The following is a 13,555-nucleotide window of genomic DNA, read 5'->3' on the forward strand; positions in this document are numbered from 1 at the left end:
TTCCCTTGAGTTCTCCTTTAGTAAGCTTTGTCTAAGCACATGCTAGTACTCTGTTATTCTTTGTTGCATTTGTATATGCTTTTTCTTGCCAAGATTAACGTAATAGCTCAGTGATTACTACTGATGATTATATCCTTAATTCCACAAGTTGTAACTAACTTTGTTCGTATGTATTAGTGGACATTTGTTTCATCAAACAATGTCTTTCCTTCTCTCTGTCAGACACTGCCTTAGCGTTTCTGCAGCACTCTGTACTTAGCGTGCCATACTTGTACTGCACAAGTACAGCTACAACTGGTAGCTGGCCTTGGCCCACCAGGCCTGGATTAAACTCCTGGGGAGCACATTCTGTGTTTTCTTAACATTTGTAACACCAGAGCCTCATGGGTTCTGTTGATTGCATGTGGTGGGTGTTTATTAATTTTTTCAGGGAGTTATTAATAACCATGAAGTAGAAGGTTGTGTTAGTTAATTTTATTAAACTGTGTTTCTCAGTTTGTCTCTTAACCCAGCTATCACACAAATAATTGAGACTTTTATATTTATTTAATAATAAGCTTTACAACACAGTAGCTAAGCAGTTATTATTCTGTTCTTAATCCTTAAAGCTAATTTGGCTTCCTCCCATTGTACATCCCAGAGATAGCTTTACTGTGTAGCTTTCCCTACTCCAGCTCTCTCTTTTCTGATCTCTCCTGGACATCTCCTGTGGCTGAATCCCTATTTCCTCTTCTAACTCCTCCTCCATGGGCTGGCAGTAAGTCCAGATTTGTTCTCTGGACAGAGAACATCATGCTCAATGATTGTCTGTAAGCTGCTTTATTGGCATATCAGGGCAGAGTTGGGAGCAGTGTTACACAACATTGAGACAAGAGATTTTTTCAAAACAAGGTTGCAACCAGATATGGGGGGGGGGTAGAGAAATTAGCATTTGAATTACATAATAATCTTATGCCTACAAGGTTGTGGAACAGGATGGCACAAATCTGTAAGGAGCCAGGGAGAGAAACATTAGCCTGCAGATGGCAGAGGAACATTCTGTTTTCTTAAACCTCTCTCCCTGTTCATGTCTCTGTTGTATATTGATTTTTGAAAGACTGAATCATCTTCTACCCTACAAGGCTTCAGGAGTTTGTTGGCCTTGAGAAGCATATCTAAAGGGAAAATGCTATGTTTATTAGAATTATGAGGAAAATAATGCAATGCTGAGTATTGCCATATTAATTATATTGATAAGCATATATTGCCATTTGACCTCATTCTTAACTCAGAGAGCGGCTTTAGTTTTTGTTTTCTAAGTGGGAATGGTTTAGTTATTGTGAGAGAGAAGGTGAATGGGGGAAGTAGTTTAATGAAGTACTTGTTGCAAGTATGAAGACCTCAGTTTAGTTCCTAGAACCCATGTATAAAGGAAACTGGGCATAGTGGTATGAGCTTGTAATAGTAGCCCAGGGGCGATGGAGATAGGCAGATCCTTGGGCCTTGTTGGCCAGCCAGTCTAGCCTGTTTGGGGGAGAAACCAAGTCTCTGAAAACAAGTTGGATATTGCCTGAAGACAAATACCCACAGTTAACTGCTGGCCTCTACCAAATAAATACAAACACTTGTGTGTACATCTGTATATGTACATTTTTTTAAAAGATAGATAATGTACCACAATTCAACTATCATTTTCCTGATGATAGTTATCCAGATTTTAAAAAAAATTTTTTTACAGTTGTAAATAATTCTTTAAGAAATATATGAGGTATTTTTCAATCTGGTAGATAAGTAGAAATAGAATTATCAAACAGTGGAAATTATTATATTTTTGTGTTTATATTTGTACAGCTATTAATACTTGTGTAAGTTTCTATTTCCATGTTTTAGTGAAAACTTTCTGTAGTAGAATATAATCAATAGACATAAACTTGGTGTGTACTTGGAAACATGGGTTCCTACTCTGGATCTATTACTTACTGATAACTTTCTTTAAGTTTGTTTCCCATACTCGATTCATACTTCCACTGGAAGCAACAAGATAATGTCTTAGCCATCTTTGCATGAGTTATATATTAAAGATAATAATATTTATGAGATAGTTTTTTTGCTAGAACTTCAGTAAGAAAAAAGTAATTTTAGAAAAATAGCTGAGATTTCTGAATTATAGATGAGATGCAGTCCTTCATGAGGACATTGCTATAAATGTCCTTAAAGAAGTGATGAGTTTTAGTATGGGGTTAAATAGTACTGTGAATGAGGGGAATCATGTTACCAACCAGTTTACTGCAATCAGCACATGAGAGCTAAACAGAAACCTAAGCAAATTATTCTGTCCAAACTGATCCTTGCCTGCCATTTCTCATCTCCTTCTCATCTCAAAAGGTTCATGGCAGAGGATTCCATAAAATATGAAAAAAACCCAGAGAGTTGCTGGGTTCAAAAGCTCTATAGAAAGATTATGTTGGTGATAAGGACTCATGTGTAGTAATAGATCAAGGCATATCTATAATGTGTTCTCACCCACAATCATTCTGATTGCCTTTCTTTTGCTGCCTTTAGTTTCTTCAGTAATTGAAAATATAAGGGCTGGAGAGATGGCTCAGAGGTTAAGAGCAGTGGCTTTACATCCAAAGGTCCTGAGTTCAATTCTCAGCAACCACATGGTGGCTCATAACCATCTATAATGAGATTTGGTGCCCTCTTCTGGCCTGCAGGCCTACATGTAGGCAGAATACTGTATAAATAATAAGAAAAAATATATTTAAAAAAAGAAAATATAAGTGTTGGAGGCTGGAGAGATGGCTGAGCGGTTAAGAATATTGTATGCTCTTCCAGAAGTCCTGAGTACAATTCCCAGCAACCATGTGGTGGTTCCCAACCATCTATGATGTGATCTGATGACCTTTGTGGCATGCAGGTGTACATGCAGATAAAGCACTCATACATAAAATAAATAAATCTTTAAAAAGAAATAAAAATGTTTTCCAAGTTCTTTCATCTAAAAATTCCAAGTTTTTCATCAACTTCCATAAATTATTCACGACTATAGGTTGTAAAAATTATATTATAGGATCATAGTCGACATTTGGTTTTAAAAATAACATTGATTTAAAATCATGTGGAGAACAAAGTTTACATTGCTCTTCTACACTTAACAAAAGAACATCTCAAATTTTAAAGGCACCTAACTTGGGGGGTGGGGTTGTTGTTTTGATTTGTTTTCAAGACAGGGTCTCACTGTAGCTCTGGCTGCCCTGGAACTCACTATGTACACCAGCCTGTACTCAAACTCACAGAGATCAGCTTGCTTCTGCCCCCTGGGTGCTCAGATTAAAGGTGTGTGCCAGTACACCTGGCTTAACTCTTAGTTTTTTTGAGACAGAATTGGATGTAGATCAGGCTGGCCTCCTTGTGTCTCTCTAGGAATGAGATTTCAGGCATGTGCTACCGCTCTTGGCTTAGAAGTATATAACTCATCAGGCTTGAGAATTAGAGGTTTGTTTTGATTTTAGGAAAGATGGTGGTTTTAAACCCAGACTATATTCCGTTATACTAGAATCACTAGTTGAATGAGTATAAAGCCCCAAGCACTTAGAACTTTCAACCTAAAACCAGTTATTTTCTTGAAAGGTTAAGTGGAATCATGTGAAAAATATGCTTAGTTGCCCTGCCGTTAGCACTATTTTTTTTTAGTACATGTTAAGTCAGGGCTAAAGAAATCACAGGAACTCAGCTTTTCTTTGTAGCCCAGATATTTGGATCACTCACACCATTTTAAAGAGACAATAATCTTTCTGCACTTCGATGACCTCTTTAATTCATGTGGAACTTAATCTGAAGAACCTATAAAAACCTGCTTCAAGATGGAACAGTGTGCTGAGTCTGAGTCTGAGGTTTCATATGAGATGTTGCCATTGGTTACTAGCGTCTCACTGAATGTGTGTGGAAATGCCATCAGTGTGTGACTCTAAGAGATGTGAGGAATAGTCACTTCTATCCTATGTAATTTCTACATACAGTGAGATAAGCAGTGCCTTTAAATGACACCTGTTTGTTTTCATAGCCTTTGTATGACAGGTTATAATGAAGTCTTTCTTGTGATGTTGCTGTGACGGAGCCTCTCATGTGCTGATGTAAAACTATTAGGCGAAACAAAATTTAATCACCTTTATTTTGGTAATTTTGAAAGCTTTCAAAAAGAGAGTATTTTTGTTGTTGTTTTTTAAGTGATAAGACTTTAGTTAATGAATCACAATTAAAAATATAAAATCTTAGTTTTATCCCAACTTGACTTTAAAAACTATGACAGCATATATTAATAGTTAAGAAGGACAGTTGTATAAGCACCTTGCTATCAGAGGTAATTTTTTACAGAAGGCACAAATTTCACCAACATAAAAATTTGAACTTGAACTATGTATCTTGCTGAGATTACAGTTTTTCGATATCTACTTACAGTTTCAAATAGTGAACTGACAACATCGTTCAGTGGGTTAAGAGCGCTTGCTTTGCAAGCCTGTTGGCTGGAGTTCAGTCCCTGGGCCCGATAGTGGAAGGAGAGAACCAACTCCCAAGAGTTGTTCCCTGCTCTCCATACTATATCTGCACTTATGCACACAAATATCATATGCACACATACACATTTTCATAATAATTATAAATAAAAAATAGTACCATTAGAAATTAGAAAATAAATGGACATGGTGGCACACCTTTAATCCCAGCACTGGAGAAGCAGAGACAGGTGGATCTTTGTGAGTTCAAGGCCAGCCTAGTTTTACAGAGTGAGTTTTAGGATAGCCAGGGCTATACAGACAAGCCTTGTCTTAAAAAACATTCATTCATTAATTAAAAATAATCAGGAAGACTAAAGAAAATAGAAAAACCTATGGAAAGCAAGCACACATTTTATTAATAACACTTTTTAATTCTAAATACTGATTTTAAAAAATTCCAGTTTTTTTTAAATTAGTTACAGAGTTAGTTTTATTCTTTGTTAAAAGGTTTTGTTTCTTTCAGAAACTACATCTGACCAGAGTGACATTGAAGGGAGGATCAAAGCTCTGAAGGATGAGCTCCGGAAAAGAAAATCAGTTGTGGAACAGCTGAAGAGGGAGCAGAGAAAAAGGCAGAAGGAAAGGCTGAGAGCCCAGGAAGCCAGTCTGATCAGACAGCTGGAGGTGAGGCGGGGAGCAGCCAGCTGCCAACATTAGTAGCTAGTGCAAAAGTGAAGCTCACATGTTTGGAGTGCTGTTAATAAAGTAGTGCATTGGGATTTTTCAGTAGTCATGTAGTCTCAAATTTTATCATCTTTAAAAAAAACTGAAGTTATGTAAAGTATTAAGCTAAATACTAAATAAAATATTAAAATTTTTCTGATGAAGATTATGGTTATGAAAAAGACTATCTATACTCTCTTAAAAACATTAAGATGAATAGACAGATCTAGATACTCACGTTGTTGCTGCCCTTTTTCTCTCCCTCTCTTCTTTCTGACAAGTAGGGCATACACAGTTACTAGCATGGCCCTTGGGCTAATGTGGAGCAGCTCCTAAATGATGGCTGTAAGTTAATTCCTTTCTAAGCTCCAGCAGCCTTCCATTTTCTGCCCAACACTAGAAATCTGGTTTGTTGACATCCTCTTTCTGGATTTTAGACCAGACATTAAGAATTTGTAGCAATTAACAAGGATCCATCAACCATGCTTTCATTCTGTGAACATTTAATGACAATCTAGTTTAGGCCAAACATAGATACATCCTAGATAAACAGTGCTGAACTTTTGTTTCCAGCTACTCCATCAAATGGAGTTGTACAAGTGAGTTTAGCCATCCAGATGGAGGAAAGCCGGGATTGGGGTAGGGCCCCTGTTGGATGCCATCCTAATGATAGGTAGAAAGTATTGAAGTTGGCTAGTAGAGAGTTGGTGTTTTAATAACCAGCCAACAGTGTTAGTGATTCCGACTTTCTGGCTGATTAACTCAATTCCTCCAACACTACTTCTTAAGTTTACTGCCAGAGAAACTCAGAAACAAAACAAAATACAAGGCAGGATGTACGGGGTAGCTTAAGCCTTTAGTCCTAGCACTAGGAGGCAGAAGCAGGCAGATTTCTTTCTCTATTCTTTGCAGTGGTGAAGGTATGATGGGCAGCAGGAAGGGAGATCTTTATGTGCTGTCTTTTTTCTGATTGAATATTTAAATTATGCTATTCAAAAAATTTAAATGTCCCTATGACTTAAAATACCTTTGAGTACATTCTGCATAATAACTTCTCTTGACTCTTCCAAACATAGACTTATGATGAATTCATTAAGAAAACTGAAGGTGAACTCAACCAAGATTTGGATACCTCCCCAGCATCCAAACTTCAACTTAAAACTCTTTCCTCTGTTTCTGAGAAACCCAAAATCAAGCCACATCCACTACACAGGTAGGAACTTTTAACAACTTATATATATATTCTGCTTTAAATAAAGATAAAGATTTTTAGTAGAAATTTTCTTTTTTTTTTTTTTAAGATTTATTTATTTATTATGTATACAATGTTCTGTCTGCATGTACACCTGCACACCAGAAGAGGGCACCAGATTTCATTATAGATGGTTGTGAACCACCGTATAGTTGCTGGGAATTGAACTCAGGAAGAGCAGCCAGTGCCCTTAACTTCTGAGCCATCTCTCCAGCCCAGAAATTATCTTTTCAATAACAGTAAATTATACTGGTAAAAATACTGTTGTTCTTTTACAAACATGTTGCATATGACAAGTACAAATTAAATGTACAAGGTACAGATTAAAAATGCATATTTTTAACCTGCGGCCTGGTGGTACAGTGAAAATAGTGCTCTCAGCATTGTTGACAGTAGCAGTAGACTGAAGTACAGATCTTTTGAAAAAACAAGGCAATGTGTTAAAAGGCAAAAATAATCTGTTATATCCATAACCTCATGTCTAAAAAAATTAGCTTGATAAAATATGTAGTACCAGAAATCTCTATTTGCATGAGTGTATTTACTATAGCATCCTTTGTGTTTATCATAATATCCAGCTATAGTCATAAAACATTGGAAATAATTTTTAATTTCAAGAGTGAAATATCTCAGTAAAATGTGGTTCTATTTAGTTAGTAGAAAATTATATGACCAGTAAAAAAAAAAGTAGAAGTCAGTAAATAGAACAGTAGAATATATGTTATATTAGATTAAAAAGTCAAGCTATAACATTTAAATGGTTTGGATGTGGGTGACAGGCCAGTGAGTACAACTGAGAAACAAGGGAATGTGAAAGAAGAGTATTCGTGAGTGATGAAGAAAACAAAAACAGGTGGCGTGTCTTAAAAGGGAAATAAGATAATGTTACGCTGGAGTTAGGAGAGACCGGAAAAAATAAATAAAATCCACACTGTGAAGGCTTTGTATTCACTTATTTTTAGTAGTTCATATTTTGCTGTGAGAAGATGTGTGCCTTTAACATTGTTTTAAAGCTATTTTGAGGGCTGGGACAGCTTACTGGTGGGCACTTGCCCGTTATACACAAGACTCCGGGTTTCCTCCCCAGTGGTTTAAGAGAACAGGAGCAAGCTGGAACGGCTTGCTGAGCATGGTATGGCCTGCCCGCAAGCCCAGCGTTCAGGAGGTTAGGGATTGTAAGTTTTACACCACCGAGGCCACAGAGTGAGCCCCAGGTTAGCCTGACAGACGTAGTGCAACGCTGCGTTATCCAGCCCCTTCCCAGGGTGCTGAGGACGTGGCTCCGTACTTGAGAGACTGCTCACTCTTCTGGAGGACCCCGTGCCAATCCCAGCATCCACGTGGCAGCTCACAGCAGTTTGGGAACGCAACTCTAGAGACTCTAATGTCCTCTTCTAGCATCTGTAGACACTGCAGGCACATGGCACACAGTCACACATGCAGGCGAAACACCCATACACTTTTAAAGGAAGGAAGTGCTGGAGGAATGGCTTAGTAATTAAGATATACACTGCTCCTGTAGGGACCCAGGTTCAACTCCCAGGCTCATAACCTCTCTAACTCCAGCACCAATGCCTCTGTCGTCATTGGACGCCTGCACTCACGTAAACACACTCATACACAGAGAGACACAAGCTAAAATAATTTTTATAATTTTTTTTTAAAAAGAAGACAAGGTGAGATGGCTCAACTAGTAAAGCAGTTGCCATGCAAATCTAATAACTTGAGTTCAATCCTGAACCCCACATATAGGTGGAAGGAGAGAATCAATTCAGCAGTTGTCCTCGGACTTGTACACACATACCCTGGCCCATGTGCACCAGCACACACATCCGAGATAATAATAACAGTAAATAAGTTAAAATTAAAAACAGTTAATCCTGGAGGGATGGCTATTGTCTTAGAGCATTTGCTGTTCTTGCAGAGGACTGGGGTTCAATTCCAGGTACCCACAAGGTGGTTTCCAGCCCACCCATAACTGCAGTTCCAGAGTGTCTGACTCCTTCTGACCCCTGTGCATCAGGCACATGCTATATCGACACACATACAGGCAAAACCCTCATATGCATAAGTAAATCAATCTAAAAAAAATCAAAAAGAACAGGAAAAAGGTTTTGAAGTTTTTTTAGTTATATGTGTAGCACAGGCTTATGACAGTTGGCTTACTATCTGAGTTTGAATCCTGGCTCTGGTACAAGCTAACTGTCTAACTTTGTGGGAGTTACTTAACCTCTCTGCCTGAGTTGTTTGGACCATAAGTACTGATTAAGCAAGTATTACTACCTGGTTAGTGTGCTTGTTACAAGTTAAAAGAATTGGACCTTCAACCCAGCAAGTATGTATTCACTGGTCACTGGTTCACTTATCATTTTTATTAGACTAATTATTATTAGACTTTTTGTTTTGTTTTTCGAGAGATGGTTTCTCTGTGTAGCCTTGGCTGTCCTGGACTCACTTTGTAGACCATGTAACTGAACAAAAGGATGGTGGTGAACAAAGAGGGATGGAGCTCAGTGGTGGAGCATGTGCCTAATGTGAACAAGACTCTGGCTTCATCCTTAGCACTTCAAAATAAAAGAGCATGAGAACAAGAGACAGACACACACACACACAGATTGTGTACATGATTTTTGGTTTTAATGGTTGGGGCACACAAGAAACAAAAGAAAATAAGACATAAAATAGATAGAAGGAGGAAAGGAAGTTGAATGGTTGTAAATCTAGATGAATTTATAGCTAAAAAGGGAAGGTAAGACATTTGATGCCTGATGACCTCTGCTTTTCTCATTGAGTTCATCCATAGAGAATGACAAGAGCTAGAAACAGGCAGCTGTTTGAGGTATCTCCTGTAGGAAAGAAGGATGCCTATTTGTTGTCAGGTATGCTAGTGTCTGCATTATATTTCATCTTATTACTTTTTCCACTTCAGATCTGAAACAACAAAAAACTGGAAATCTGCAACAGAGCCAGAGCGTTCCAGAGGATCCTTGGCATCCATTGCTGAGCATGCTGGTACGTACCTGAAAGCACAATGTTGTGTGGACACATCTTCTGCCTACAGAATTCTATCCCTACAAAAGTGAAATTTCTGCAGCTGCAGAGATGGCTCAGTAGTTAGGCACATGTCATGTTTTCCAAGTTATGTTCCCAGCACTTATCTCAGACTGGTTACAACTGCCTGTTAACCCCAGCTCCAGAGGACCCAACTCCCTCTTCTAGACCTACAGGTACCCATACACATGTGGCAGGCAAGCAGACAGACAGACAGACAGACTGGCTGGCTGGCAGACCGACTGGACTCTAACATACATACAACTTTTTAATTTAGAGAAGTCCATTTCCTCAATTATTTAGCATTTTAAGTTAATCGCTTTTACACTCACTCTATTTCTCTGATGGTCTGGATTGTTGCTTACTCTCATCAGAAAAACTTGGGCTCAAGGCATCCTTTCATGTAGACTCCCAAGTGCAGGACCTATTGGGAACGTTTGTTCCGGGATTTTGTTCCAGGACCTGTCTTTGTAAATCAGTTTTTATTGCCCCGTATTTCTGATGAAAAGTGAGGTGTGAAGATCAGGTAGCTGTGCACTTTACCATCTCTACAGTCCTCCCCAAGCTGACTGTTTATCCAGTATGTGATAAAGGATTATATGTAGTTTTCTCAATTCAAAGATAAAACAACTAATTAGAAAATGATTACTAGAAACAAAATGTAATTCTATAAAGAAACTAAACCGAGGTAAATAAAAGCTATCTCCTTACCATTAAAGATAAAGTGGAGATTTGAATATAAAACCTAATTCCTGAGTTGTTGGCTCATTATATCTTACTTTCTTCTTAGTTTGCCACTTCATAGCCTTTAAGGTTTGCAGAAATGATTTTATATTTTCATTCTCTCTCCTCCTCTCTCTTTCTTATACATATACACACACATCAGAGAACTTAAAAGTCTCCAGAAAAGCCCATTAAATTTTTTACATATGGCTGCTTTACCTAAATGTCTGTCTGTGTGCATGTGTGTCTAGTGCCTGAGGAGGTCAAAGAGGGGCATCAGATCCCTGAAACTGGAGTCACAGATGGCTGTGAGTTGCCATGTAGGTACTTGTGAATGAACCTGGGTCTTCTACAAGAACGGCAAGTTCTCCTAACTGCTGAGCCATCTCTCTAGCCACCATAAATTTATTTTTTAGAAGAAGAATGGAATTATATCCCGTCATGTTTTTCTGCTTGAAGACTGTAGCATTCTCTATATAGCCTGATTTCCCATAGTTTGAAATGATGTTGAACAATGATGTCATAATCTTAGTCCCTATTACTTTATAAATTATTCAAAACTTGAAAAATATTAATGTTCTATTTACTCTCAATACAGTTTATTTTCTTAACAAAAAAAAAAAAAAAAAAAAACTCATATGATAACCAGAACAAGTCATAGTCATTGACCAGAGTTCTTAACTGAGAGTTGGCTTTTGTCTAAATTTTGGGTCTCAGAACTGAAAGATTGTGATTAAATAGCTTTATGTGTTTTTTTTTTCTTTAAGATGCTTCATTATCATGTTCCGAGAGAGCCATATCAGAACGGTCATTATCTGCATATGCAAAGAGGGTGGTTGAGTTGGACAGCCAGGTGGAACACTTGCAGACCTCATCTCCAGTTCTGTCATCAAGAAAAACACGGACAGAATCTGTGGATTCTCTCGAAAGTGCACCTTCACTATCTCCTCTCAAGGAATTAAGTGTGCCTAATAGGGTTTATGATGTGTCAGATGCTAAGGCTGAAGATTCTAGTCAAAAATCAGAAATACAAGAAATAGATTATACAAAACTGGAGAAGAGTGAGGTTGAAGATGCCAGTTCTAAGCATTCAGGGGAATCTGAAGTCTTCCTGAGACTAGACCTGACCTCCGAAATCCTTCCAAATAAAGAGCTTCCTTCAGACTCTGCAAATGGCCAGAAAGATTTACTTAAATCAACCACTGAAATTTTTCATGAAAAAGAGGAAGTATTAAAAGAGAATCAGTCCGATCAAAGTATAGATCACAGTCAAGACATCCAGTCAGCAAGAGATATCCATGAGCAAAAGTGCAGAGAGAAGGTGGACTTGTCCTTGTCAGGACACCTGTCTGTTCCTAAAGAATCATCTTATTCTGATGATTTTGAAGTGTCTTCTTTCAAGAAAGGGATTTCTGCTGATGAGATTAGCAAAGATGACTCTGAGGTGTTGCCATCACTCAGGAAAGACTCACAGTCTCACAGAGATAGGTCAGCAAGGAGCTCCAGAAGTCGAGCCGCTGGGTTAGGAAGTGATGATGAAATCAGTGAGTGCCTAAGTGAGAAAAGCCTATCCATTCACAGCCATGTCCATTCTGAAAGGCTGCTAGAGCTCAAGTCCCCTACTGAGCTGATGAGAAGTAAGGAGCGCAGTGATGTGGGCCACGAGCAAAGTGTTGCTGAGCCCCTTTCCCTGGCTGCAGTCTCTGCTGCTGATGAGCTACTGGACTTCCACATTGGGGATAGGGTGTTGATCGGCAATGTTCAGCCAGGCACTCTTCGATTCAAAGGTGAGACTAATTTTGCTAAAGGATTTTGGGCTGGAGTAGAACTGGATAAACCTGAAGGAAATAACAATGGAACATATGATGGTATTGTATATTTTGTGTGCAAAGACAAGCATGGTATTTTCGCTCCTCCTCAAAAAATATCTCACATTCTAGAAGACTTTAATGACTATATAGACGTTAATGAAGATGAAGAGTCTTACTCAGATGTACGGTCTCAAAACTATAATCAAGAGCAAAAGGATATAAAGTGTCTAAAAGACAGAGAAAACGATATAGCTGAATATTTTTGTGAGAAATCACTACCTAGTATGCATAATATAGAAGCCTCAGTGGATAAAGATAGAAGCCTTAACATAGTACCAGACAGTAAACTGGACATTTCTGGGGACCCGGAAGCCCATCTTCACCAACAGTCTTCAGTAGACCCTCTGATTTCTTGTGAGGAGAACAAAGCCCTTGTTTCCGATGCCACAGAAAATGTTCCTGCTGCTGCAGGTGCTGCTACTTCAGACGATACTTTTTCTGAAGAATCAAAGCAACAACAGCTTGCAGAGAAGGAAGAAAACTTCTCTTCCCAAGTTTCAGAAAAGCCTTCTACCCCACTTCTGGATCTTTTAACAAGAGAAAAAAACCAATTAGAAGCTCAGCTGAAGACATCAATAAGTGAAGAAAAAAAGTCAACGCAACAACTAGAAACAGTCAGCTTACTAACAGAAAATTTACTAAAAGATTTTGTGAAAGATACAGTTAGTCAACTACAACAAATCAAAAAGGCTAGGAATAAGAAAATCCAGCTTAGCAATCAGGAGTTTCTTGACCAAAAGAAAGTACTGCCCCAAGACCCACCCCAAAATATCGAGGAACAATCACCCAGTGTTCCAAGTTGCTTTTTAAGGTCTGAATTGGAAGATGAAAAAGAAGAGATTTCTTCTCCAGATATGTGTCCCAGACCTGTGAGTATCTTACCTAGAGAAGAGTCTGATATCCTTTCCTTTGTAGTGTACACGAATTCTGTGGTTCCAGATAGATGTTTTCCCAACCTGCTGTTTACTAGATGTGGGTCACCGTGTTTTTAAAGGACTTGTAGCTATTTTTCTGTCTGAAGTATAATTGCCCTTTGTTATGTCATGAGTAGTCACTGTAGGGTTGTCATGAACGCTGTCAAGCTGTGAGAACTGGAACATCTTTTATAGTACTCTGTTGATGGCCCCTGTGTGCAGTCCACACTTGAGACCTCCTTCCACATTCTTTGGAACTTTCCAGTGCTTCTCAACCCAGATCTCTTTTTCCTATCTACTCAGTTATGGTGCCCTACAATGATTACCAGTTGTGATGCTGACTCTGATAAAACTGAAATATATCCTCTATGACATAGACTCAGACCATCAGCTTGTTTAGGTTGCCCAAGGATAACTAAGGAAAGTAATGATTTTGATTAGCTTGAGCCAGATAATCACCAAAGGTAAGAAATTTCATTTCCCATTTCAGAACCTTAGTGACAGTCCTTCAGAAATAGAATGATCAATTATATGTAAAAGGAA

General features: G+C 38.4%; 1 protein-coding gene across 2 annotated transcripts in view; it reads left to right on the top strand.

Moving 5' to 3' along the window:
• The window catches only part of Cep350 (centrosomal protein 350), a 140,043-nt gene that overhangs the window by 107,755 nt on the left and 18,733 nt on the right, over positions 1 to 13,555 (top strand). For both annotated transcript variants that reach the window (XM_055624428.1, XM_055624429.1), the window contains exons 31-34: positions 5,002 to 5,162; positions 6,278 to 6,414; positions 9,383 to 9,465; positions 10,995 to 12,967. In XM_055624428.1, coding sequence (XP_055480403.1) covers positions 5,002 to 5,162; positions 6,278 to 6,414; positions 9,383 to 9,465; positions 10,995 to 12,967 — 2,354 coding nt within the window. The remainder of the gene's footprint in view (positions 1 to 5,001; positions 5,163 to 6,277; positions 6,415 to 9,382; positions 9,466 to 10,994; positions 12,968 to 13,555) is intronic.

The sequence above is a fragment of the Psammomys obesus genome, unplaced genomic scaffold, assembly GCF_907164565.1.
Source record: "Psammomys obesus unplaced genomic scaffold, mPsaObe1.curated_primary_1811, whole genome shotgun sequence".
Classification (NCBI taxonomy): Eukaryota; Metazoa; Chordata; class Mammalia; order Rodentia; family Muridae; genus Psammomys; species Psammomys obesus.